Source organism: Curcuma longa, chromosome 16, assembly GCF_044706935.1.
Source record: "Curcuma longa cultivar G26 ecotype Majalengka, Jawa Barat chromosome 16, ITB_CL_G26_1.1, whole genome shotgun sequence".
Classification (NCBI taxonomy): Eukaryota; Viridiplantae; Streptophyta; class Magnoliopsida; order Zingiberales; family Zingiberaceae; genus Curcuma; species Curcuma longa.
In genome coordinates, this window is record NC_133876.1 from 8,646,637 (window position 1) to 8,671,887 (window position 25,251).

The 25,251-nt window shown below is 36.0% G+C and overlaps 1 protein-coding gene and 2 pseudogenes across 1 annotated transcript; 2 read left to right on the top strand and 1 right to left on the bottom strand.

The window, feature by feature from the left end:
• Positions 1-161: 161 nt before the first annotated feature.
• Positions 162-12,370, bottom strand: LOC141847937 (PH, RCC1 and FYVE domains-containing protein 1-like). The gene is made up of 9 exons (XM_074736047.1): positions 12,086-12,370; positions 10,273-10,359; positions 8,289-8,378; positions 6,257-6,337; positions 5,914-6,108; positions 3,700-5,835; positions 2,878-3,024; positions 790-1,151; positions 162-522 (listed from the first exon to the last, which is right to left on the bottom strand). Exons 1-9 carry the CDS (start codon positions 12,140-12,142, stop codon positions 390-392), a joined length of 3,288 nt encoding a protein of 1,095 aa, XP_074592148.1. The 5' UTR covers positions 12,143-12,370; the 3' UTR covers positions 162-389.
• A 398-nt stretch (positions 12,371-12,768) lies between these two features.
• On the top strand, positions 12,769-17,817 carry LOC141847002 (leucine-rich repeat extensin-like protein 7; annotated as a pseudogene).
• Positions 17,818-20,868: 3,051 nt separating this feature from the next.
• On the top strand, positions 20,869-23,406 carry LOC141847003 (uncharacterized; annotated as a pseudogene).
• Positions 23,407-25,251: the final 1,845 nt, after the last annotated feature.

Here is a 25,251-nt window from a genome sequence, read left to right on the forward strand (position 1 = left end):
AAAATTAAAAAAACGCCCCTAATTATTAATATCACATCCCTTAGTTGTTTACACCGTTAATTCACACTCCTTAATAATTAACATAAAATATTTAAGAAAATAAATAAAAGAATCAAATTTTAAATAAAACAAGTCACAGGCATTGTATTCATCTTCCAGACTAAGCTGACCAATAGAGGAATTACATTCCCAAAATATTCGATTTTTTTTCCTTTTAAAAAAAAAATGGTGACTAACAACCACTTATCTTTATAACCAGGCCCTCCAATGTTTCCCGAGGGTGTAAAAAAAATACTGGCATTTACAAGTACTAATTTGATTACGTTAGAACTTTCTCATCCCCTTTTGGCTTGGCTCCAAACTAAAAGCAGATGCTCTCCGAGTTAACTTCAATGGGATGTTTCATTAGTTGCAGCATTTGCGGAGGACCTGTCGACCATCCGCACGTTATACTGCTCATAAACCCTTGCTCGGTTTTCGGCCCACCATTCTTCTGCTTGCTTCTCGCTGAACCGTTTGCGACTGCACGAAACAAAGTAAATGGTACATATGACAGCAAATAGTTCATAGTTTATTCAGTGGAGCATTGACATATTTGTTGTTGATGATCACATATCTTCAAACATCATGAATAGAAGATGAAACATTACTTGAAAAACTCCTCTATACTTAAGTAACTTAACTAAGGTTTTCCCTATGACTAGTCTTATTCTTCTAATGTTGTTATTAGAATTGTAAATTGCCATATTAAAAAATATATATATTGAAAGAAAGATAAGTTGGACAAACCTGAAGCGAACCCGTTTTAGGTCTCTCACACCGCCGGCAGAAGTGAGGGTAATATACACTCCTGGTTCATCTTGCTCAACCCATTCAGTCTCATGGTTGGGATCTGGATCACTTACGTTGGCTCCATTTCTTTCTGCAGAGTTATCTACATTATTCCGACCAGTGGAACTTGGTCCATTGGGAATTAGCGCACCATTGGCACTGTTTGCATCTGTTTCAAAAGAACTTAATGAGCTGCTTAACCGTTCTACAGCTGCAACTGAGATACCACTTGAGGTGGGACTAGAATTGAAGGATGCCGAGGGAGGGAGTTTATAAGTCGAAACTGCTTCTGCTGGCAATCTTTCAGCCATGTCCTTCAGCTACCAAAACAACATAGAAATGTTAGCAAGCATGCTTAAGCACTAGCTAGTGCACGTTATTGAATATGTTGGTGAGTTGACCGCTCAAAATGTTCAGCACTGAGTTATGCAAATCAAATGTTATTCTTGATATGTTTTTGCAAAACCTGGAATTGTTCCTATTAGCTTCTGGAATTCTAATGGAATAATTTGTAGCAATCTCTTCGCCTCTTGATCCTATAGATTTGGGTTTGATTCTTCCACAAATTATATGCTGAGGAACAGTCTAGGATGTTTATCCAGAGTGCACATAAAAGGATATGAAAGTTTTAGCTTATAACAAATCTCTGACATAAAATGTTGAAAACAACAATCTAAATTGAACTTAAACATCTAAGATGCATATGCACATATATGAGATTATGCATAGTTAAGATCATGGATTCAAAAACTGTGTTGTGCCGGTCAGCACGGGCGGAATTTTATATTCCGCCCATAGACTGGCACGGTATCATGGATGAAGTCACGACCTCGCGATATCCTCCGTGAGGTCGTAGTTACCTCCATTTTTCATAAATTTATTTATTTTCATTTCTATTTGAAAATTTACTTATTTATTAATTTTCATTTCTAATTGTCAATTTAAATTCATTCCCTTTTTTCTTTTAATTGTTTATCCTTGATCCATTAATTTTTTCCCTCTTTTGTTGTTAATTTTTTTGCTCTTTCATCCGTCTATAAGGATAAATAGAGAAGGGAAAAAATCTCTTTATATCTTTAACAATGGTTATTTTTTCCTCTATCTATCCATGAAAAGAATCCCTAATAATATAATTTCTAACCTTATAGAATATATTTTTATCAATTACATTATTATATATATAAATTTAGTTTAATTTTGAATTGATCAAAATAAATCTAAATTCAATTCAATTTAAATGTACTTGATGCCATGCCTACTTAGTGGACTTAACTAATTAACTTTACTCAATAAGTATCTATAATAATAAAAAATTGATAATTTTTTTTAAATTAATATATTTATATTTAAAAAAGTATCAAACTATATCGGCATGTCACAATATAGTATCAAACCCATATCATTTTGGTCATAAATCAAAATTTTAGCACGACTCAAAATTTTAAACCTTGGTTAAGATGCAAAAGTTTTTCACCTATACTATGCATGCATTTAAGAATGATAGTTTACAATCACTAAGAAGCTTATGCACACGCTGCTGAAATACAGTTTCAAGCTCATGGCTGCTGAAGAGATGTTGATGCCAACACCTGAACTCTATTAGACAATTTGAATAAAAATGTATAATATAGATAGAACACATGAAGATCTGAGAATTAGAAATTCATAAACTAGAATCAGATGGTCAAAGGAAAATATGCATATTTTCCAGATTTATAATCCGAAGCTTATATTTTCCAGATTTATAATCTGAAGCTTTTTTCTGTTACAGGAACATATAGGATAATAGGACCGGCTTGAAAGAAGCTGTATAAAACTTTGAATAGTTCATGAAGTATTACTTAGCATGGAGTAATCACTTTTTTTTTTTAATGTTTTGCTCTTGCATTTTACAAGCTAAGAAGCAAAAAATCCCAAATATTGGAAGATAGGGCTCTCATGGAATGTGACATTTATTATTTGAAATTCCACTTATGCACAATACTTCAGAAGAGTGATTGTTATAAAAAAAAGTGAAAGTACAATCTAATATTAAATGATTCTTACCTGAGCAGTAAGTGACTTGATTACTTCTTTGGCTGCCTTACACTTTGCAGCTTCTTCAGCCGCAATTGAAATAGCCTCCTTCAACTGGTTAGTTGTTCTTTCCAACTCAACTTCTTGAAGATGGGCCTTCCGAGTAAGGTTTGTCACCTATCAATTTGAGATAAAGATGCAAATGTTGCATTTATTATGACAATAAATATATAGATTGCAGCATTTGAGAAACTAATGTACGCTATTATATTTAATAAAAGCACTATATAAGTATCATGTTATCCAATAATTTGCTTGCAATGGTCAACAGACCAACATGGGTTCTACGTATTATGTGGTTTCTTGGCCATAATCTAGCTAACAATAATATCTTTCTTTCAGGTCTACTCACCGTGATTAAATACTTCTGAACCGAATTGAATTGATAGTGAGATATATGCCAGATAATCATGATAGACAGAAATAAACAGCTTGAGTTCATGTTCCTAGCATGAAAATTATCAGCTACTTACCGACTCTAACACTGTCATTTCTTGACAGCCATTGCAGCATCTATAACTAAGGTGAGTGCCTTATAACTAATAACATCCTCCACCCACCGACCCAAGATGGGTTGAGTGATATACACTTTTCAAAAATTCTGCTGGACATATTACCCATATTAGAAAGGTACACCTGCCCCTTCTGCCCCTGAAAGAGCTTATACTTACCACTAGATTAATTAAAATGAACAAATACTTAATTTTATAGATATGTGCTACTGGAAAATGGAACAGATCTCTCAAAGCAACATGAATATATCCACATAGAAGATTTACTATGCATATATACCTGAGCTCTTAACCTCATAACCTCTTGACTGAGGGTATCAGTTCCACTTTTTGAATTGTCAGGAATGATTCTTGGAGAAGTAAGTCCACCAAGTGTAGGTGTTGGTGTGGTAGAACGAGGTGGGCTGAGCCTCCTTGAAATAGGTGATGTTGCTCTGGAAACAATTCTTGACCCAGGAACAGATACAGAGAAAAACTTTTTCGAAGGTCCTGACATTGGATTGAAAGATTTTGAAATATTAAGGCCACCCCAACGCAGAGTTCCATTTGGAATTGGTGATACACGACTGCCAATAAATTCAAACTTCTTGCTCTTCTTAGATGATCTATTTTCTATTTGTTTAAAAGACTCCAGTGAAGATAACATAGGGAATCGTGCAGTTGATTTTGAGTCCAACCTATCATCTTCAACCATTTCAGTCAATCCCTGAATTATGCTTCCTCTCCTGTTAGCTGCAGAATGAGATGATGAATCAGATTCCAAGGACTTGTTTAACTTCATAAAGCAGTTGTCACATACACGATATGCTTTATGTGGATTTGGTGCCATAGAAGCCCTAAGGGATTTCTTACTGCTACAAGAATGGCAAAAAACAAGTGCACAATTGTAACAATTATGTCGCTTCCTCTTAAAATTGAATGGAAGGCGACAACCTGAGCAAATAGACTGGTCAACTCCAGATACCCACTTGTGAATACAAATTGCTGCAGTAAAATTAGTGCCACAAACTACACTCCTGACCCGTTTATCCTTTAAAGCTTCAACTAATGTTGGGGAATTTCGGTCATCAGTGTCACCATGTCCCAATCGACCATTTGCTCCTTTACCCCATGTGTAGACTTCAGTTCTTGAAGTTAAGACAGCAACATGATAGGCACCGCAAGAGATCTCCTCAACAAAGTTTTTAAGGAGCTTCCCTTCAACACACACAGGGTATTTTCCATCAGCTTCTGGATTTCCAAGTTGACCATAAACTGCACTACCCATGGTGTAAACATGGCCTGAGGTTGTAAGTGCAACAGTTAAGCTGTGTCCACATGCAACTTGACAGAAGCTTGGCTCAAACAGAGCTGCAACACAAGTAGGCACTAGTCTATTCTCTTTATCACCATGTCCAAGTCGTCCTTTATCACCATCACCCCATGTAAACAGCTTCCCTGAAGAACAGTTGCTAGAACTTGAATTTCCAGATATTACTTCTACAACTGCAGCTGTATGCCAAACACCACAAGCAGCTCGAACTGTTCGTAATCCTCTCAGAGATTCTACTTCCCTAGGTATCGATACACTTTTGCAATCTCCATGACCTAGCACACCAAAAGTTCCATCTCCAAAAGTAAACAATTGCCCAGCTGAAGTTACAACAGCTGTATGCCAAGGTCCACAAGAAACTGATGAAACATGGATTCCCTCCAAGGGTGCATTGACCCTTTTTGGTATCCAGTGACTCACCTCATTTCCGTGACCAAGAAGCCCAAAAACAGAAGTACCATCCCCCCAAGTGTAAAAATCACCAGAAAGTGTAACAGCACAAGTATGGCGTTCCCCACAGGCTACAAGTTCAACATTTGTGGTTGCAAGAGCATCAATTAGTTTTGGTTGAGATACATCAGCGTCTACTCCATGCCCAAGCCTACCTCCAGACTCTTGACCCCAAGAGTAAATCTCTCCTTGCTTGGTTACAAGAGCCGCATGCCTTCCACCACAAGAAACATTCTGAACATCTAATATTACAGCAGATTCTAAAGGTTTCGGCACAAGAGAATCCACTTTAACACCTGAATAATTATCGAATCTAAGACTTCCACCGCCTAGAATTGCTTCTCCAGTTCCTTCACCCCAAATAAATAGATCCCCTAAAGCATCTCCATCATCATGACCAGAGCCTTGGCTGGATGAGCTGACTGCACTTGAGAGACTTACCCTAAATGCATCCGTAGAAATTCCCCTCGTACGCACATTTACACTATCTGAATACCCAGAAGATAAAGAGTGGACTGACCCAGTAGCAAAATCAGACGAAAAGAAATTCTTTGTAGGTACAGCATATGCAATGACATCAGAAAATGACTTGTCTAGTTCATTCTTTGTTGGGCTTTCATATGGACTTCGAAATCGAAGAGTTTCACTGCCATCCTGGAAAATGCACAAGTTGGAATTTTCCTTGCATAGAAACATTTAAAAGTACAAAATGTTTGCCAAAAGGCAGAGCACCTTAGCCATGCTATCGCTGCTACCAAAAGGGGAATTCAAAGGGGAATTTCTACGTGTGTATGTCCTTGGACTTGTTGTAGCAGATGATATTCCATCACTTCTAGATTCTGTTTTCCGTCTTTGCTGATGACTACGAGATATCAATGTTTTTAATCCAGCAAACCAGGCATCAGCTTCATCTTTATCCTTGCAAATCTTCAATAGAAAATGAAGAATTTTAGTGAAACAATATGCAACCAAAGAACAAGAAAACACAAAAGAAGCAAAGATATAAAGGCATGATATTTTTTGTAAATATGCAAGGACATGTTAAGAAATGATCAGGAAGATTTGACTGACTTACAAGATCCAGTGATCTGTCACTGCATATAAGAGAAAATGATTGGCATTCCTTCTCAGGTTGGGGATATCTTTGAAAAATTGCCTGGAAGTCAACAATATAGAAGTCATTACATGATCCAAATGCTTTTACAGAAAAGTAATGCTTCAATCATTGTTGTTGCTAAATTATTCAAAACGGTTGCGACAGACATAAAATTTTAGCAGAACTCTTGTTTTTCTAATTCATCTCTAGTTACTTTGTCATTCATCATTAGTGTTTGGTATGGGTTGATCCTCCAAAGACAGAGTAACTCTTTGTAGGTTAAAGGACTAACCATTTGATTATGATTTTAAAATCCAAGGAATGAATATCCTTTCTGTAAGTGGATTAAAAGGTGATCTTGCAATTTGAGAGAAATTCTGTTAGTGTCAAATGCAGATCAATCAGTAATTTTTCCTCATTAATCTATGAAACCTTAAAAGAAACTAGAGAAGGTTACCCTAATCATTTGTCTTCATGTCTCACCAGAAGCTTCCTGAAAAGCAACCTTCATCAGTTTAAATCAGTTAGGGAGGAAATGATCAGGATGATGATCGTGACTTCACATTCCATTAGCCATCACAAAGCTCCACCTTATCCAAACCTTTTATCGTACTCAAAGCAAATCCATTAATATTTATTATTCACCAAGTGGTAGACCCCGTGAAAACCATCTTTCATTGGATTGTTTATATCAATTGATTTTGTAAAAGTTAAAACCAATTAATGTATTCATTCTAGGTTTCATCTTTTTGTAGCTACATATGATCGCTTCAAATGATTTTAATCAATTGTCATGTTATGAGCTACACTGTGACCAATCCAAGGATCCCCTGCATATGTTGTTTAAAATTTTGATCATGGTGAATTCGATATATTCCATGAATAGTCTGGCGGGTAGATATATAATTCCCCTGACTTCAAATATTTCAGCCTCATTTGTGCTTGCACATAAGTAGCCATATTTGTTGGTCACAATAAGCACTGGTATAGCCCATGACTCAAACTAGAAAAACTAGACTATTAGCAAGGGAATGTTTTTGAAATTTACAAACCTAAACCTGTTTCATTTTTGTTGATGTGAAAAATATGATCTAAGATGAGTGTTAATCTTCTTTCTACGAACCAAGCTGACATGGGAAAAACCTTTCCCTTATGACATTCATGAAAATGAATGAGGGGAGAATGGTGGACGGTCACACTGAATCATCACATCATGCTTCTTTTAGTCCTGTCTTCAGTGAGCTATATTGTCTTCCCAGGCTACCCCATTTTACTTTAACGATCATCCTTCCAATAATCTTGCCTTCTTAATATGACTAATACTTCTTGGGTGTTTTCCCATACTATCTCACAACACTGTCAGGCAGGATCAGGAAGTATATTCACTTATTCTTTTGGTTCATTACATTTCAATATCAGACATTTGATTGAAACTTAGCACAACAAAGTATCAGTTTTCTAGTTCTTAATAGTTTCCTCAGAGATTTCCATAACAAAGATTAAAATTCCCTAAGAAAAAAGATGGCAATTAGGAAAGTAAGATCTCAAACCAATTCTTAGATTTTATCACCAAATTAAAGAAGAAAATATCTGCCACTAAAATACTTCTGGAATTGCTACACTAGTTAAACTATAGTGCATGCTAGTAATGGTTTAAGTCACTTATTATCTTTTGATTATATGGTTTCACTATGTTGAGTATTCTCAGATTGGAATAATACAGTAAAAATCCTCCACTTGTTATTAGTTTAACAAGGAGAAAGAGAATATTTTTGGTGCTGTTTCTCAGTATTTGACCTACGGTTATACATAGGAAATCAAGCAAGGACTTATAGTCACTTTAAATACTATTATACTACATTTACTATGTCATTTGATTTTCCCCATTTTCTCTCAATATACAAAAATTTAGTATTTGTCAAAAGAAACAATAAGTCCATAGGTGTTAGACTGTGAGTTACAATAGAGCTTTATGTTGGTTAATGCTTTTCATGTCAGAAAGGGCGCTTACAGTGCGTTGTCCAGGCACGATTCTAGCCACATGGCTTAGTTTGAGATGTTTCTCCTCTTTTCCAGAAAACCATATTATTATGGACTCATCCTGCAAATCTCAGATTGGCACAATGAATCAGTAGTAATGAACAATACATGAAAAGTATGGTTAACAAAATAAAGGTAATTAACAATAAATGTTAAATGATATCGAAGATGCTATTAGTATGATTATTGTCATGAGGAAGAAAGGAATGATCCTCCCATCAGGGTCTCCTCCAAACTGAGGGAAAAATGCCAGCCAAGAGGGAGAGAGAGAGAGATCAAAGTGCTATTTAACTGCAACCTTCATTTTGCAAAATAAACTTATGCCCAAAAATATCACAAGCATAAACTCAAGGTTTTATTGTCTCACGCAATTTGTGCTGAAGGGGGATTTAGGCAGTTTTGTGGGCCTTTGAGTTCCGAAAGAGATACCACTAGGACTCAGAGACATGGATCTTCCCTGAACACAAGTGTATAAAATGTAAATTCCACATGACCAACTTTATGCAGTAAGCACTACCATGTCAATACCAATTCACATCATCTTCCATTCATTATGTTGAGAGTCCTTCATGCCCATCAATGTAGACATTGCACCGCCACTTCATAATTATATGGTTCAATTCAATACTGGGCTAGAAATCTAGTATTGGGCCCAGTTGGACCAGCAGTGACAAATAAATCCTTAGAGATTCTAGGCTGATTTTAAATAACTTCAGTAGTGTGACAGCTGATATTTCAATGCAGCTGCGTATTTCTCACCGGTTGAGCATTCCAAAGGCTAGGATAGATCATGGGGTGCATTTGAAAGTTGTGGGAGACCAGCAAACTTGTCGAAAAGAGTATTTTACTCTTAAAGAAAGCTTATTGGTGATTAGTGAGTGCTAGAAGTAACATTTTTCGCTTTTTCTCCTATTGATGTTGAGAAAGGAGTATAGGGAGGATTCAGAGGCCTGATATACGACGTTTGAACATGGACTTGCAAAATTGAATTTATAAATGTGTAGTCTAAGGTGGCAAAACCAACCAACAATGCTAGAGTTATCTCCAACCTCATCCAATGGTGTCAGGGATATTAGAAGTGTGGCTGTCATGTTTTGGAAGTGTTTGCCTAGCGCTTCATAGTGGGTAGAGTAATTGACACAGAACAAGCAGATTATGTGAGCATGGCACGAAGTTCAATGAGCATCAAAGAATTCTCTATCTAAAGATTTGATGGGAGGTCTCATTTCACTTTGTGACAATTGAGAATATCAAATATATTGATGCACAAAGTCAGTTGGATACTCTATTTGGAAAAGAGAGAAAAATCATCAGATACAAGAAAGAGTGATTGGAAGAGGATGGAGGAGAGAACAATTAGTGTTATCATATTATTTTTTTGTGAGTAACATCATTACATAGTTGTTACTAACGTTTGACTATTATACAAAGAATAGAAGCATGTATATGGCAGACCGTGTTATTAACCAAATTTATCTCATGGGGTGGCATAGTTATATAGAGTATAGACTATACATGACACATGGCACAACCTTGATCGAGCATTTAAACATGACTTTGTAGATGAACTAAGGTTGAGGAGAAGATCCGCAGAGTCACTTGAACAATGACTTGGTATAGATATTCATTATTTCTATGCTTAATTCCTTTGATCTTTTATGAAAATTATGATATTTCAAGTCTAGTTTCTTGCATAAAAGAATATAATTACAATTATTATACAATATGAAACCTTTATTGTTTGTCTAGATTCTGAATACAAAATTAATTGTGTATTGATTGATTATTTGTAATCTATGCAGCTAAACATAACGCCAAAGAAATTGTTGGATGAATATTTTTGCCCTAGTAGCACAGAAAGAGAAAAGTATATCTTAACATGCAACTACACAATAAGTTAACATCATGGAAATGTCAAAAGCTAACTTTTACTCATAGGTAGGTATAGAGCTTACATTGGATAATCGGAATGGGCAAAATTTTGGTTTTCCTCTGCGCCCGTACTTTAGCAAGTATGCTCCCTTCTTCAATGCAGTTATAGCCTGTTAGAGATGGGGTTAAAGATCCTATTGTTTAAGTGCAAGACAAATTTATTAAGCCTGAAAGCATAGCTAGAAAAGGCACAGTTCAAGACACAAATCAATCATAATGAATTCACAAACTAGAAAAATGTTGCTAAAATTCCACCATGATGTGTACTTGCACAAAGCCTAATAAAAGGAGTGGTAATAAATAATGGTGAAGTGACGGACATGTTTAGGGTCCTTGAGCAACTTCCTGAGCAGGTTAGCCTGTTAAAGTCCAAATCAGATAAGGCAAATGGTATAATTGAGGCCAATTACTGCCTATCCTGAACAGGAAGTCAGCCAGACCTAAGACCACTTAGGGTTGAAAAGAGGAACAAAAGTTTAGACACATTTTAGATGTGTGTAGGAATCACGTATGTATCGTGGGTTGTTTTATATAATATATACTCTCTCAAGAACTGTGAAATTTATCTTCTATTCTTTTCACAATAAAACAATTTGATCATCTCGAGAGAGAGACCATAGTGCACAAAAATCCAGACAAAAATATTAAAATTAGATGGAATAGTCAATAACAAAGAATATGAAACACTAGAGGAAATGTGTCATTAACAACGTTCAAATACCAGAATAAACAAAATAAAGTATTTTGATAATGTTTCAGAGTTGTACAGCCAGTAGTAATTTATCTCCTAACTTTTTTTGATTTGTCAGAAGACCCTAATCAGACAGCATAAATATTAACAGGGAGCTAGCCTTTTGGAATTTAAAGTAATTTTTTGAGCTTTGAGCCTTTGAATTTTTATCCCCTTCTAGTATGCATTAATTTTATCCTTGCCAAGACCAGTTGTCTAATTAGTTAACCAGCAAATCTGATAATGACAAAGTTTTGGTAGCCAAATAGCCTTGAATAATACTATTATGATTCACAAGCACAAAGATTTTGGTTGCTAGCAACACTTATTTCATGATTACACTATACTTACCTCAACAAATTTCACCACTGGCTTACAAAATCCTGTTTTCTATCTTTATATAATCCTCCTATTTCAATCTTACCCATTCAAAACTTTCTGAAAAATAATTGTTGACCTCCTGGACAATGATCATCATTAACAACATACGTTATCTAACTTGGAGTAGTGATCTGATGAAGTTTGCAGCTTGTCTATTCTTCCTACTGAAACTTTTACTTCAGAACATGCCATCATACAGTGAGCATACAAGAGAAAGCCCATTTACTGATTACAGAACTTCCTCAGGCATATGATTTGGTTTCCGTTTAATGTTTGAACATGTCGGTTTAGTTTGTTAAACTGAACTATTTTAAGCAGCAAAGGTAACTAATTCAGAGCAATTTTTTCCTTGTGGCTTTGGAAGAGTTGCTACTAACAGAAAAACAAGGCAGCAATCACAATAAGTCTCAAAGGAGAGAATATAACAGCAACATGAAACACTTATGCCTCAGGAACTGGGATTTTATTACATGAACTGAGCACTTAAATACGAGCATTTAGCTTGAAATCAGATTCCAGTAAATCTCAATATATCTGTGAGAAAGATTTTTACTACCACAGGCTTAAGCTACTAATTTACAGGGAAAGAAAATTGCAGCGTTAACAAGAAAATTACAGTGAGTAATACACTAATCAGCCTCACATCTACAGACTTGAAACACCAAATTCTTTCTCTTCCACGAAACAAACTAAAAGAGCAGTATTGTTACGCAGAATACCCTTACCTGCTCGATGTCCCTCTCGACGTTGCCTGCTCTCCCATGATCTGCCGCAGCCGCCATGCCTTCATCAGCAACGAATATAATCACTCAACCCTCCCGCTCCATCGGACACAAATCAAACGCCCATCACATCATCGACAGGGCTTCAAATCGCTCACCTGATCAAAGTCACTGACGGGAACAGCACAGTGACGCGGAATGCACAAACTGCTCCAACGAATTATCGAGTGACCCTCCTCGATTCCGAGACCCTGAGCGAAGATCCCAGCGCCCTAATAACTATTGGGATCGAACAAGGCAGAGGAGAAAGAGGAGCGAGTCGCGTTCTGCTTCGCTCCGCTTAGCTTCCTTTTTCATAGAGCAATTTGCTCGAGATGGTATTTTGCGATTAAGTCCTCGTAAAAATCTAAAAGAATATTTTTGAATTTACATTCGAACCCATACTTTTTAATTGTGCCAAAATACATTTCAAATTTTTAAAAAAAATATTTAATCAAATATTTACACGATGGTTTTTCACTTTAATACTTCTCGAATAAGATCACTTCTACATTACAGAAATTAAGAGTATTAGAATGAATAACTTGGAGGAGCAAAGTGCAAATGGTTCCCATAAATTTATGGGGTGACCTGAAGTCAGCGAAGCTTCGGTGGCACTTGCAAAAAGGTTCATAGAAGTTTATATAATGCAAAAGGAACCCTTCGGCCCCATTAGTTATGGTGCGGTCCTCCGCGGCGTCGTTGTGGCCGAAAGGGGGAAGCAGGTCAAATCACCGCCGGTAAGCGGGTGAGTGCAAAGGCGGGTTCGTATATAATAATAATGACGATGGGGTTTGCTCTTTTTAAGCGTGAGTTGGCAAGGGACCTGAGCGACGAGCCCTGATCATTGGGACTATTTCAAGTCACAAGTGTGAATGGATTAGCAACGGCCTGGGTCCGGATGTGTCAATCTGGCTCGACACTGATCTGATCCTACTCGATCAGATTTTTTTAAATAATAATAATAATAATAATAATAATATAAAAGATAAATTAAAATACTTTTAAACTAGTTTTTAAATTAAAATTATAGGTATTGTATTTATGATTCCGTGCTTGACCACCGATTGGTCTCCTTGTGTGCAATGCTCAATCTAAATATAACATAGCATATTCTCACGTGACTGTATATATATATATATATATGGTGATAAATATTGGGCAAGGATCAAAAGACATCAGTTTATTTGCCTAATTATAAAAAAAAAAATCTCATTTTAATTTTTTTTTATTAAAACAATATCTTATCACAAGTCCAATTACTCAATTATCTTCCATTATATTATTTTTAGTATTATCTCTTTTTTATTTTTCCCTAAATCTTAATCGAAAATACATTATAACAATTATGAAATTATAATTGTTATACAATCAAAGTAGTTATGATTTTATAATTATTACAACTAAACCATCACACAATTATAGTAGTTACAATTTTATAACTGCTACAACTGAATTATCACATAGTTGTAATAACTATAATTTTGTAGTTGTTACATAATTATAACAGTTACGAACTTGTAGTTGCTACAAAATATTAAATAAATTTTGAAAGATCATAACTTTTATTTTAAATTAAATAACAAAACATATAATATATAAATCGATCAGATATCTACGTTTGTTATCAAGTGCAATCGTAATAGCTAATCTTAGGCTTAAAAACAATGTTTAAAAACTTTTCGAATGCTTTAAATAGTTTTAATCCTCTTATTTAAGATTATTTTTCATGTTATAGTAGTTACGATTTTATAGTTATTATATTATTATAGTGGTAATATAACAACTATATAATTATAGTTATTATAATTTTATAACTACTACAACTGATTGTAATAACTATAATTTCATAACCGCTACAATTACAATAATTGTAACTTATAATTTAGTAGCTATGGTTTTGTGACTAGCAAATTGCTTTTCTCACCTCCCCTGACATCGCACCCCCCCCCCCTCCCCTCCTCTTTCTCTCCCATTCAAATGACATCTTTATCCTTTTTTTCTTTGTTTTTTTATTTTATTTTACTTATATATATATTTTTAATTTTAATTAATTTTTATTTTTAAAAATAATTTTATTTATTATTTTTTCATTAATACTTATATATATATATATATATATTTTAATTTTATTTAATTTTTATTTAGTTTTATTTTTAAATTAATTTTGTTTATTATTTTTAAATTTTATTTAAATTTTATTTAGTTTTATTTCTTTAATCAATTTTGTTTATTATTTTTTTATCAATTTTTTTTTATTTTTTTATTTTATATAATTTTTAACATAGGTTAGAATCTCTTTTTTTTAATTACCTTCCTAATTCGACACTTAAAATTAATAAAAAACAAAATTTAAAAAATAATAAATTGAAAAAATACAAGTATTATGAAAAAAATAATAAATAAAATTAATTAAAAAATAAAATTTATATAAAATTAAAAAAATATAATAAACAAAATTGATTAAAAATAAAACTAAATAAAATTTATATAAAATTCTAAAAATAAAGTATTGATAAAAAAATAATAAACAAAATTGATTAAAAAATAAAACTAAATAAAAATTAAATAAAATTGAAAAAAAATATCATATTGATGAAAAAATAATAAATTAAATTAATTAAAAAATAAAACTAAATAAAATTAAAAATATATGAGAGCTATTTTTAAATAAAATTAATTAAAAATAAAACTAAATAAAAATTAAAAAAAATAAAAAATAAATAAATAAAAAGAAGAGGATAGAAATGTCATTAGAATGGGAGAGAGAGGAAGTGGGAGAGGGGGGTGCGATGTCAGGGGTGGGACAATGATCTCACACGATCGACCTTACGATTATCTGTAAGAAGATAAATCGAGAAGTTACGATCGATAGATAGTTAATTTTAAGTTTTGCCAGCGCATGTTTGCTAGTTGACAAAATAAAAAGTCAAATTAGTATGTATATATAAAAATCAACATAACCATCGTTCTTAATAATTCCTTCCTTTCCCTTCGGAGTTCGAAACATGTCTCCTCCTGTTCCCTCTCAATTCCTTCCTTCCACCGTTTACTGTCTCCTCACCTGACACTGATGATATTATCGTCGGAACGTATTACGACGACGGCGACCAACAACTCCAAACGCTCGAGGATGATCGCACCTTCACTCCGAATACTGTCCCCGCCGGCGATCCCCTACTCCTGCGCGCGCACACCGCGCTCTTCGCGTGGAAGAGGGCCATTGTCTCTGACCCCCACAACTTCACCGGCAACTGGGGCAGTGACGATGTGTGCTCCTACGACGGAGTGATCTGTACCCCTTGGCCGAGCGATCCCGCTTGCACCGTGTTGGGAAAGAATGATCTTGCACCGTGTTGGGAAAGAATGATCTCAATAAACCTGTTATCAGATAACTTGCAGCGGAATAATAATATTTCTTTTTCCACTTTGTGTAATCAAATCGACAATGCAAACCAGTCAATCAAATCTGACAATAACAAATAGCTAAATCAAACAGAAATTTAGAACGCCACTAATTTTAGCGTGGAAAATCCCAAATTGGGTAAAAACCACGAGACCGAGTTGGCCACTTAAATCTTCAACTATCAACAATAATAATGGGAACTCCAATGTTCAATACAGCATCATAATCATCATTATCATAACCATGATGAATATAAGAGAATAATTAGGAATAAGAAGAACCTCACAAAATTGTGGAAACCCTAGATTTCTTCAGTTCATTTTTCTAAATTCAGACAGACTTACAGATGTCAAAATCCGATCTCCACCGTTCAGAATTATGCCCAAGATGTTACGAACACACTGTCAAAATTTGACGATGATCCAACGGTTCAAACTCCGGCAAACTGAGTTTTTCCGAGACTGCGCTGAAGAAATCTGCACACCTTCTTTCTCTCCTTTTTGTTTCTCTCGTTGCTTCCCTTGCGACGGCTGCATCCTCAATTTAAATAGAATACAACCAAAGTGGGCTTAGGGTAAAAGCCCAAGTGTGGCCCATGTGGAGGGACCACAACACACCGCCGTCGGCATCGACCTTAACGATGCCGGAATCGAGGTCCGCCTCCCTGATGAGCTCGCGCGCGCTCCTCCACGAGGTCTCTCTCATCCATCTCAACTCCAACCGATTTGCCGGCCGCGTCCTCGGGAATCTCTCTGTTATCTCCGGTAGTTTTGGAAGTACGCAAACTGATACGGATCGTCGAGGCTAGTGTTCAACACTATCTCCGTAAATGATATTGCTCTGCTACGGTGCTAACGGATGACAGTAATTCGTTCCCAAGATACAACGACTGATGCTCTGCTACGGTGCTAACGGATGACAGTAATTCGTTGCTAACGGATGACAGCAATTCGTTCCCAAGATACAACGACTGAGATGAATGCACAAGGAAGAGAGGAATCGATGAATTGATTGATGATATTTCCAATCTGGAGGGATCTATTTATACCAAATGAAGAGGTTGAATGTCCTTTGGGTGAGAGGATGTGTTCTTTGGACTGGATCGATCTGGATCGATCTGGATCGTCAAATCTGAAGGGTTGTAACCCTTTACATAACCCACTTTATTCTCATCCATTAGATCCGAAGGGTTGTGACCCTCAGATCTCTCATCTTGTCATTAGCCATCGGATCTGGATCTAATGATCCATTCGATCTGACGCTTCAGGTCAAGTCTCATTCCAAGCGGTCAGATTGTGATTTTTCGTGATCCAATGCTCCAGATTGCATCACAAGCAATCCATCACACCTCTTTGATCAACGGTTGTCATCCGTTTGCCCAATCAACAGTCCAGTCATCTCTTCTTGCCCATGTGGATGCCACATATGCTACGTGCGAAGTGCAAAGTGCGCCTACAAAGCGTCCATTGCGCACGTGCGCGCGTGGCGGGTGGTGGGCTCACAGGTGCGAGCACCTGCTCGCCCCTGAGAAGAGAGCACCTGGTCTTTTTATATTAACTCCATTAACACAACATCATTAATAAGGAAAGAAAACACATCGAAAATTTTCGATGTGGGACTTTTCTCTTATGCATTTCCTTATATATAATATTAATGAATAATTAATGTTATTCGGGCCGATTTTAAACAATTAATTTCTCATTCACCCTTAATCGATTTTGTGCAAATTAATAGTCTAAATCTATCTACGTGAAATGAAGATTTCGATTTTGAAGTTAATTACGACTTTCATCAATTGATGGTATTCCGATTTTTTCATAAAACTATATTAGTCCATTAAGATCCCAATATCCAACACTCTCGAAGCTAGTCCGCCTCCGGGAGCTCGATCTCTGCAGCAACAACCGCTTCTGTGGGCCATTCCCGGAGGAGATTCCTCCGGCTGCCGGAGCTCAAGTACCTCGACCTCCGCTTCAATAATTTCGGCGGCCCCTTGCCGCCGGCGCTCTTCGACAAGGACCTCGACGCCCTGTTCTTGAACGACAACCGCTTCAACTGCTCCTTGCCGGAGAACCTCGGCAAATCCAAGGTTTCTGCTCTCGTTTTAGCCAACAACGACTTCGGCGGCGAGATCCCCAAAAGCGTCGGAAAAATGAATGCCACCTTGAATGAGATCGTCCTATCCAACAACCACTTCGCAGGTTGCTTGCCCTCGCGGCTCCGGTTGCTCGGAAACGTTGCGGTGCTGCCGTGCTGGACCTCAACTCGAACTCCTTCACCGGAGCCTTGACGGGGGAGATCATCGAGGGGCTGCAAAGCATGGAGCAACTCAATCTGGCGAACAATAAGTTCACCGGAGCTTTGTCGGCCGAGAGCATATGCCGGTTGAAGAAGATCGCTAACTTCACCGCCTCGTCGAACTATATCGATGGTTACCAGAATGCGCGAAAAGGATTGGATTTGATGGCCGGAAGAATTGTCTATTCGGAGAAGGAGAATAAAGAGCAACCGGAGAATGCGTGGACGTTTCCGTGAGTAATCTCTCGACGATTTGCGACCAGAAGAAAGAATCATCGAGTTCTTCTTCTTCGATTGCTTCAACTTCAACTCCGTCGACGACGTCTCCGTTGCACTCGGCATCGCATCCGAGTGGTTCTTCAACAGCGTCGTCGTCGTCGTCGTCGGCTGCGGCAGTGGCGGTGCACAGGAGGACGTCGCAACAGCAACCTTCAGCCATTAGAGAAGCTCATTGATTGAGCTGGAACAAGGATTGTGTTCAACCTTTGTGAATGATTGATTCATGCGATACTCCATTCAATTTACTGATTTTTTTATGAGTAAATATAAATTTATTAATCAAATTAAAATAAACATGCTATCAGATTTAGCTAATTTATTATAAATTAACACTTCTTTTACTATTTTTTTTTTCCTTAATTAAGAATTTCTTTGAATTTAAATTTATATGATGGTACTTTAAAAATGAGTTTATTCTAAATAATTTTAAAATACATTTAATATTTATCAGCTTTTCTAAATGTTCTCTAAGATTTATTAGTGAAATATCTATTTTAATATTCTGAAATTATTCCTTAAATATTTTATTATTAATAGAAAGAAAATATTCGGGCAATAAAACAAAAAAGTAATTTAATTAAAAATTAAATATCTATTTAATTTCTTCTCGTCTCGTCGATCAATCGAGTGATGAACACAAAGCATTCGTTAAACCAATCTGTGCCTAGCCATCGGCATACCATTTACCGGAGCTTTGTTTCCGATCTCGTTCTCTTTCTGTGCTTTCTTGTTAGTAAGCGTTCCAGTTCCTGCTTTTCTCAAGCTGTGCTCGCGCTATGATTTTGAGCTGTTCTTCTTGTTGTGTGCAATTTCATGAATCGTCACGCAAATCCTCATCAAAATGTGATTTTTTTTTATTATTATATATTTCTCTGGAATGTGGACCGGCGCAGTGTGTAGGGCTGATGGTTTGGTTCACAGTACCGTAGAACCAGAGCGACCTATTCGAGGATTGCGGGATCTTATTTTTGGTTGTCAATTGGTCGATCGGAGATTGTTGTTGGAGGAAATAGTTGTGGGAGGATTCCAAGTGTTTGTGTGTGGGTTTTGTCGATGGGCAGCGGTCGTTGTCGTGTTCTTCATACTGAATATTAGGGTTGCTTTCTTGCTCTTAATTTCCTATTTTCTGCATCAGTGGTGTGATTACTCTTCCTTGCTTATCCTTTTACTTCGAGTTGAACTGAACCCTGTTCGAAGTTTCAGGTTGGAAAAAACATCAAAGATTAGATTTTTAAAAGATTTCTGTAATACTACTTTTCTTAATTGACGCTAATAGTGGTTTCTAATTCCTGCTACTACAAATGGTCACTGCATATGAAGTTTACAATAGGAGGTGTTGACAGTGATGTTGGCAGTTATTTGTGTCCCTATATTGATAGTCCTGTTGCGATGACTTGCCATTAACACATAACTTATTCATTCGACCAATATGACATTGTCAGAAACATTCATCATGCATCTATTTCCATAACTCACACTGTATTCAATCTATACCACATAGTTTAATACCAATCCAACTGTCGTCATAAGTGTTCTCAAGTCATGAGAAATCTTTGACATTGCTAGTCAAGTTTTTTTTTTCTATTTGGACCAAAGTTCATGCTGGTATGCTAAATCCTCAACAATTTGTGCATATAAAGGTATTGACTGAATCCATAGTTTCTTCGAGTTGACTTGCTACACTCAACTTCTTGGTCAGCTCTACATAGGATCCATCCTGGTGAGCTCTTTTTTTCAGCTATGGCATCCTCTAGGGGCACTTGCCTCTCCAACCACCCTGCATTATTGCAACCATGCAAGGTGCATCACTATCTGAAAGGCACATTGTGCTGAGGCAGCGTGTCAAGATTGTGACCGTCCCCATAAGGAATTTCATTCGAAGGATAATTTAGAAATTGTGATTAGAACCACCTGAAACTTGACCTTTTGATCTTAGCCTCAAATCTTGTAAGAGGCACACGCTTCAAAGTGCTCCTATCTTTAGTGCTTAAATAAGCTTATCTGATGAACACCACTTTCCTAATTTTACATTTTTTTAGTTGGAATGCAGTTAGCAAGTTCTGTGCTTATATAATTTCTGCTCAATGTGTTAATTTAATTCATTTAAGATGAACTTAACTAAAGAACATTGCATATATCATGCCAATAAAGTGTTTTCGTCTATGAACTTTTCTTGGTGAAAGATGAATAATACTTGCAAATCAGCAACTCAAATAGCTATTGTTTCACTATGCATTGTTATTTGGATATTTCTTCTTCAAATTTGTCATGAAATTGTGCAGGATCCTAACATTATTTATTCAATGTGTTGATAGAAGGGTTATTACAAACTTAACCGCATTGAAGAGGAGCACATTGCTGACATGTTTTCTGATCAGTTACCTTCAGCAGACTCCCCTGTCTGAAATGGTTATTATGATGCACCATTGTTATGTCCTCGCATCGGAGATGGGTGTCAACTGAAGATTCCAAAGCTAGCAACAGAATCACTATGCATTCTGCTAAAATCATGCATGACTAGTATTAGCAATTTGCTTGCTATTGATTATAATGTTGGAATAGGATTAACCATCCCCACTATGTTGATTAGCCACATGGATAAATTTACCACACATGAATAGAAAGAAGTTTATTTTTCCAGCATTAGTGCAATAGGTAGGTCACTGAAGGACGCAATCACTGGACTTACCAACAGAGCTCGAGTTACCAGTGCTAATAACCTTGCATGTCAAGATCAATGTACCAACTTAGCAGATCACATAACAAAATCTGATGGATCTAGTATCAAGGGAAGCAATATATCAGATAATAAGGTGAATACCTGTTTTCTTCTGCAGCAACCTAGTCACAGTGACACTTACATCCCCTTGGCTGGTACAGAACCTTGCACCAGAGTTACAATGAAAAAACAAAGTTCTCTCCTTGGATTGTACATCTTTGGAAAGAATCATGTCCAAGTGAACAAATTTATTGGTTGCAAGAATATGGGAGACATACTATCCTATTATTATGGAAGGTTCTACAGATCTGATGCATACCACAGATGCAGGAGATGCATTTTGACGCACCAGATTTTTAGTGGAAGGAGTCAGTGATGATTCTTGTCACACCAGATTTAAGTCACCAAGGGAAGCAGGAATAAAGATGATATGCAGTGAAAAGATGTGTTATCTATCTGTGAGGAAGGATATGTGATGGTCCTATGAATAGGACTTCACACTAGCAATATCTCTGAAACTCCAACACAAACTCCAACACGACAGAGGAGTGTTCTTGGGCAAACTGCAGAATAACAATTGACTTCTACATATTGGCTGCCTCCTCACTTAGTCAAACAACAGGTGTTCACGGACAATGGGACATTTGGACAGAATTCATGTATGCAAAAGATCAAGGTACTCCTTACACACTGCCAATGATAACCAAAAATTCATCCGGGCTATTTGACCATGATATGGAAACAACACAAAAGATTCTATAAAACACCTAGATTCTAAAATTTACGAATTTAAATTCTGTTAATGACTTCCTGCCCCCTGCCCATCAGCTTAATCCACTTTTGCTCTTAAGCTTATCTCCGAGGAGCTCACAGATCATTTTGAGAAGCCATTGCAAAATATATTGCACACTATTGTTGTACATTTCTCAACGATAGATGGACTCGAGACTCTTTCATGATTTTACATGTAAATGTTATTCACATGCGTATAAGATCCAAGAAAAATGCCACACACACTAATAACCATGTGGGGCATATGATTGTTTTATTAGACAAGCAACTAGTGTTATTTCAATTGTTATAACTTAGCTTGAAGTACTATATAAAGAAGTGTTCAAGAGTCATTCTCAAACCCGCCTTCATATTTCTAACATATGGTTGATGGTTTAGTTTAACATCTTTTTGATGTATTTAGTCTGTTCATATTTTGGGAGTATATTATGCCCCCTTACTATGCTATGGTTTCTGTTGTTTCATTCTAGAGTTACCTTTTAGAATCTCAACTTGATCAGCGTACCTGTGATATGTGATATTGTTCTAGAATTAAGACATTCTATTTGTTGATATAATGTTCATTACCCTATTGAAGGTTACAATTTAGTTTTTCCAGGCCACCAATGTATTGATCAAGGGAAAATTTTTCCTTGGAAGAATTTACTTCTAGTTTAAAGATTACAGTCAGAATTGGTAATGGAAAGTATGATCTCACTGGCATCATTTTGGGTGCAGTCAGATCTGAGATACCTGTTGGCAAGGTGTGCTCTTCTCTTACATCCAGGGACATCAGGTGATTTCAGGTTAAGCAAGGCAAACTCAAATGATCTATTCTGGGAAGCAGTTCAGTCTCGTCTACTAGCCAGGGGGTGTAACTCAGAGCAGCCCAAAGGTGTTAGGCCGTTGCTTCAGAGCATTCCTTAGAAACTCTCCAGAAAAAGCTTGTGAAAGGCAATGGCTATATTCATACTGTTACTACTATCTGACAACAAGTCTGGGGTAAAGAGCAACGGCACTAGCAGCAAGGCTCTTCATTCTGCTCAGTTTGAGAATGAGCTTAAATTTGCTAGCACAACATTGCCACCTAATGACCACATCTCAAAGGATAAAAGTGCTTAAGAGTTCAGTGAAAAGCTTATAAACAGTGAATCCAGCTGCAAGGTAAAGTCTGGTTGACTTTCTTATTTAGAACCTATGGCAAGACAAAGATGGTTAAGTTCGAGTACACCACAACAAACAAGCAAGAATACTGTCCTAGAGCCTGACTCATGTGGGAAAGACTGATCCCAATGTTACAAATAATATTTGTGCAGATGAGTTACACCAAGTGTTCTTCTAGGGAAGGACATTGTAGCAGTACTGCTAGATCTGAGGCAAACCATCTGACAGGACTCTGATTGATTTCAATATACTTCCAAATGTTTCACATGAATGCTAGACTGGAGGTAGGTGACACTGAACTACTTAAATATGGTGGAAGTTAAGAGTACTCAGAAACAAAACAGCAGCATGGTTGTTTTTTAGGCATTGAAAACTCAACTGAGCTGCAAACTTCTGCAAATTCTCAAAGACAAAGCATCAGGAGCCAACCTGTAACCACCAAAGCTTTCGAAGCTCTTGAATGTGGGTTTGTCGGAACAAAGCAGTGGGACTTCGACACAGTGCTAGCAGGCAATGCAGCAGTTTGATTCTTCATTAACTCCTTCAAATCAATGAGAACATTCAACTTTGGACCGTAAGCAATACTTGTCAAAAAGAATCCTTTCTGCCAAAGACTGATGATTTTGATTATGATCTAACAATAAAGAAAACGTTCTTGTCCATAAGCACCTCCTCTAAGTAGGAGACTTATATAGAATTGTTCACACATACTCCTCATATGCATTTGAAACATCAAGTCGAGTATACCTTGACGTCTCACTCAATCCAACTCGACTTTGATGCGTCCGGTGCTCATCCTCATCTCCATCCAATCGTGTGTATTGTCATAGAAATAAATTAGGTCACATTTTGAACATTCTTGTGCACCTACCAAAGACCTTACAATTCTTGTTTGACCTTGTTTGCTATCTCACCAAGCTACACCTTTTCTTTGCCTATCAACTTCATGTTTTGAAGAGCATGTAGACAATTGATACACGTCTAAGTTTTCATGGTCTTTATTGTTTTTTGTTTAGGTACTATTTGACATGTAAAATAAGGAAGAAATATTTAAATATTTTTCCTTTTTTTACGGTGCATATAAAAATCTTTTTTTTTCAAATTTTAGATTGCGACGTATTGAAAAAGAATGGAAAATCACATTTCAATTTTTGCATTAACTTTTTCCTTATCTTGTGTAGTTGGCAACTAGAAAATGTCCATTGAGTCAAAATATTCTTTTTTGACCAATTTTTTTATAAAATAATTTGATAAATATTATTCTTTATAATACAAGATTTTTTTATTTATTTATTTTTATTTGTGATTAAGTTATTTAGGATTTTGACTTTAAAATTTAAGAGCTGATCAGTTACAGTATTAAATATAAAAAACTTTTAAAATGAAAAAAAATTTAAGCACTCACGATGATGATGATGTATAAGATAAGGAGCATTAAAGATTTATTAAAATTAGCTTAAATGTTATAGTCGCACTAAAATTTTATGGCAATTTTAATCCTCGCGACAATGGTGCAACGGTAGGACATCCGGATTGTGATCCAGGGACCCATGGTTCGATCTCCAGTTACGGTGTATTTGTAAGAATTTTCTTTCAAATGGGGAACACAATCAAAGGATGCTGGACATTTGGATTGGCCGCCTATACGCTTCCCGATTTACCCTGGTGGTTGGTGAAAAACTTCCATGGGAAAGAATATCACTTACCCAGCTAAAAGTCTATGAGACTGTTTGGATAGAAAAGTTTTATGACAATTTTAATAATGAATCACAATTCACGTATTTCCTCTTACTCTGTTTTATAAAAATTTTTAAAATGGGATCACGATTTTTTTTAAAAGGTAAAATAGAAGAATAATAAAGAGGATCAAAATTTATATTTTAAATGAAATGAGTATTTTAGAAATCCATTTTTAATTCTGATTTATCTAATAATGAGTTAAAAGATCTACCTCAATAAAATTAGTGGGGTAAAATTTCCATAAATTATTATAAAAAATCTAAAAAAATTGAGTCGGGTAAAATTTCGACATAAATTATTATAAAAAATCTATAAAAAAAACTTATTGATTAAGTGGGCACTTCAATTATGAAATTAAGTGGGCACTTCAATTATTAGGAAGAGGTGGGGCCCTATGCGTCATCGACACCTCATGATTAAAAACCAAGTGGCCTTAATTTTACGTATTTCACTAATTCTTAACCCACACAAATAACGTTTTTTCCTTTATAAAAATTTTAAAATGGGACTAGGATTTTAAAAGATAAAATACTTAGAAGAATAATAAAAAAGAGGATCAAAATTATTTTCAAAATTAATTTCTGATTCAAGTTTATTCGATAGCAGGTGAATCAAAAGGATATATCTACCAACAACAGAATTATTTTTTTTAAAAAAATCTAAAAATACTTATTGATTAAGCGGTTATTTGAGTGATGTTGTGAACCACACTTCAATTCAATTATGAAGAGGTGGGGCCCTATGAGTCATCAA

Bases quoted from the DNA above. Each gene is read 5' to 3' on its own strand.
- LOC141847937 (XM_074736047.1), bottom strand. From the start codon at position 12,142: ATGGCGGCTGCGGCAGATCATGGGAGAGCAGGCAACGTCGAGAGGGAC. The intron at 8,379-10,272 runs GTAAGCTCTATA...TGAGATTTGCAG, and splicing joins GCCCATTCCGATTATCCAAT to GATGAGTCCATAATAATATG. The intron at 5,836-5,913 runs GTGCTCTGCCTT...TGCATTTTCCAG, and splicing joins GCAGCGATAGCATGGCTAAG to GATGGCAGTGAAACTCTTCG.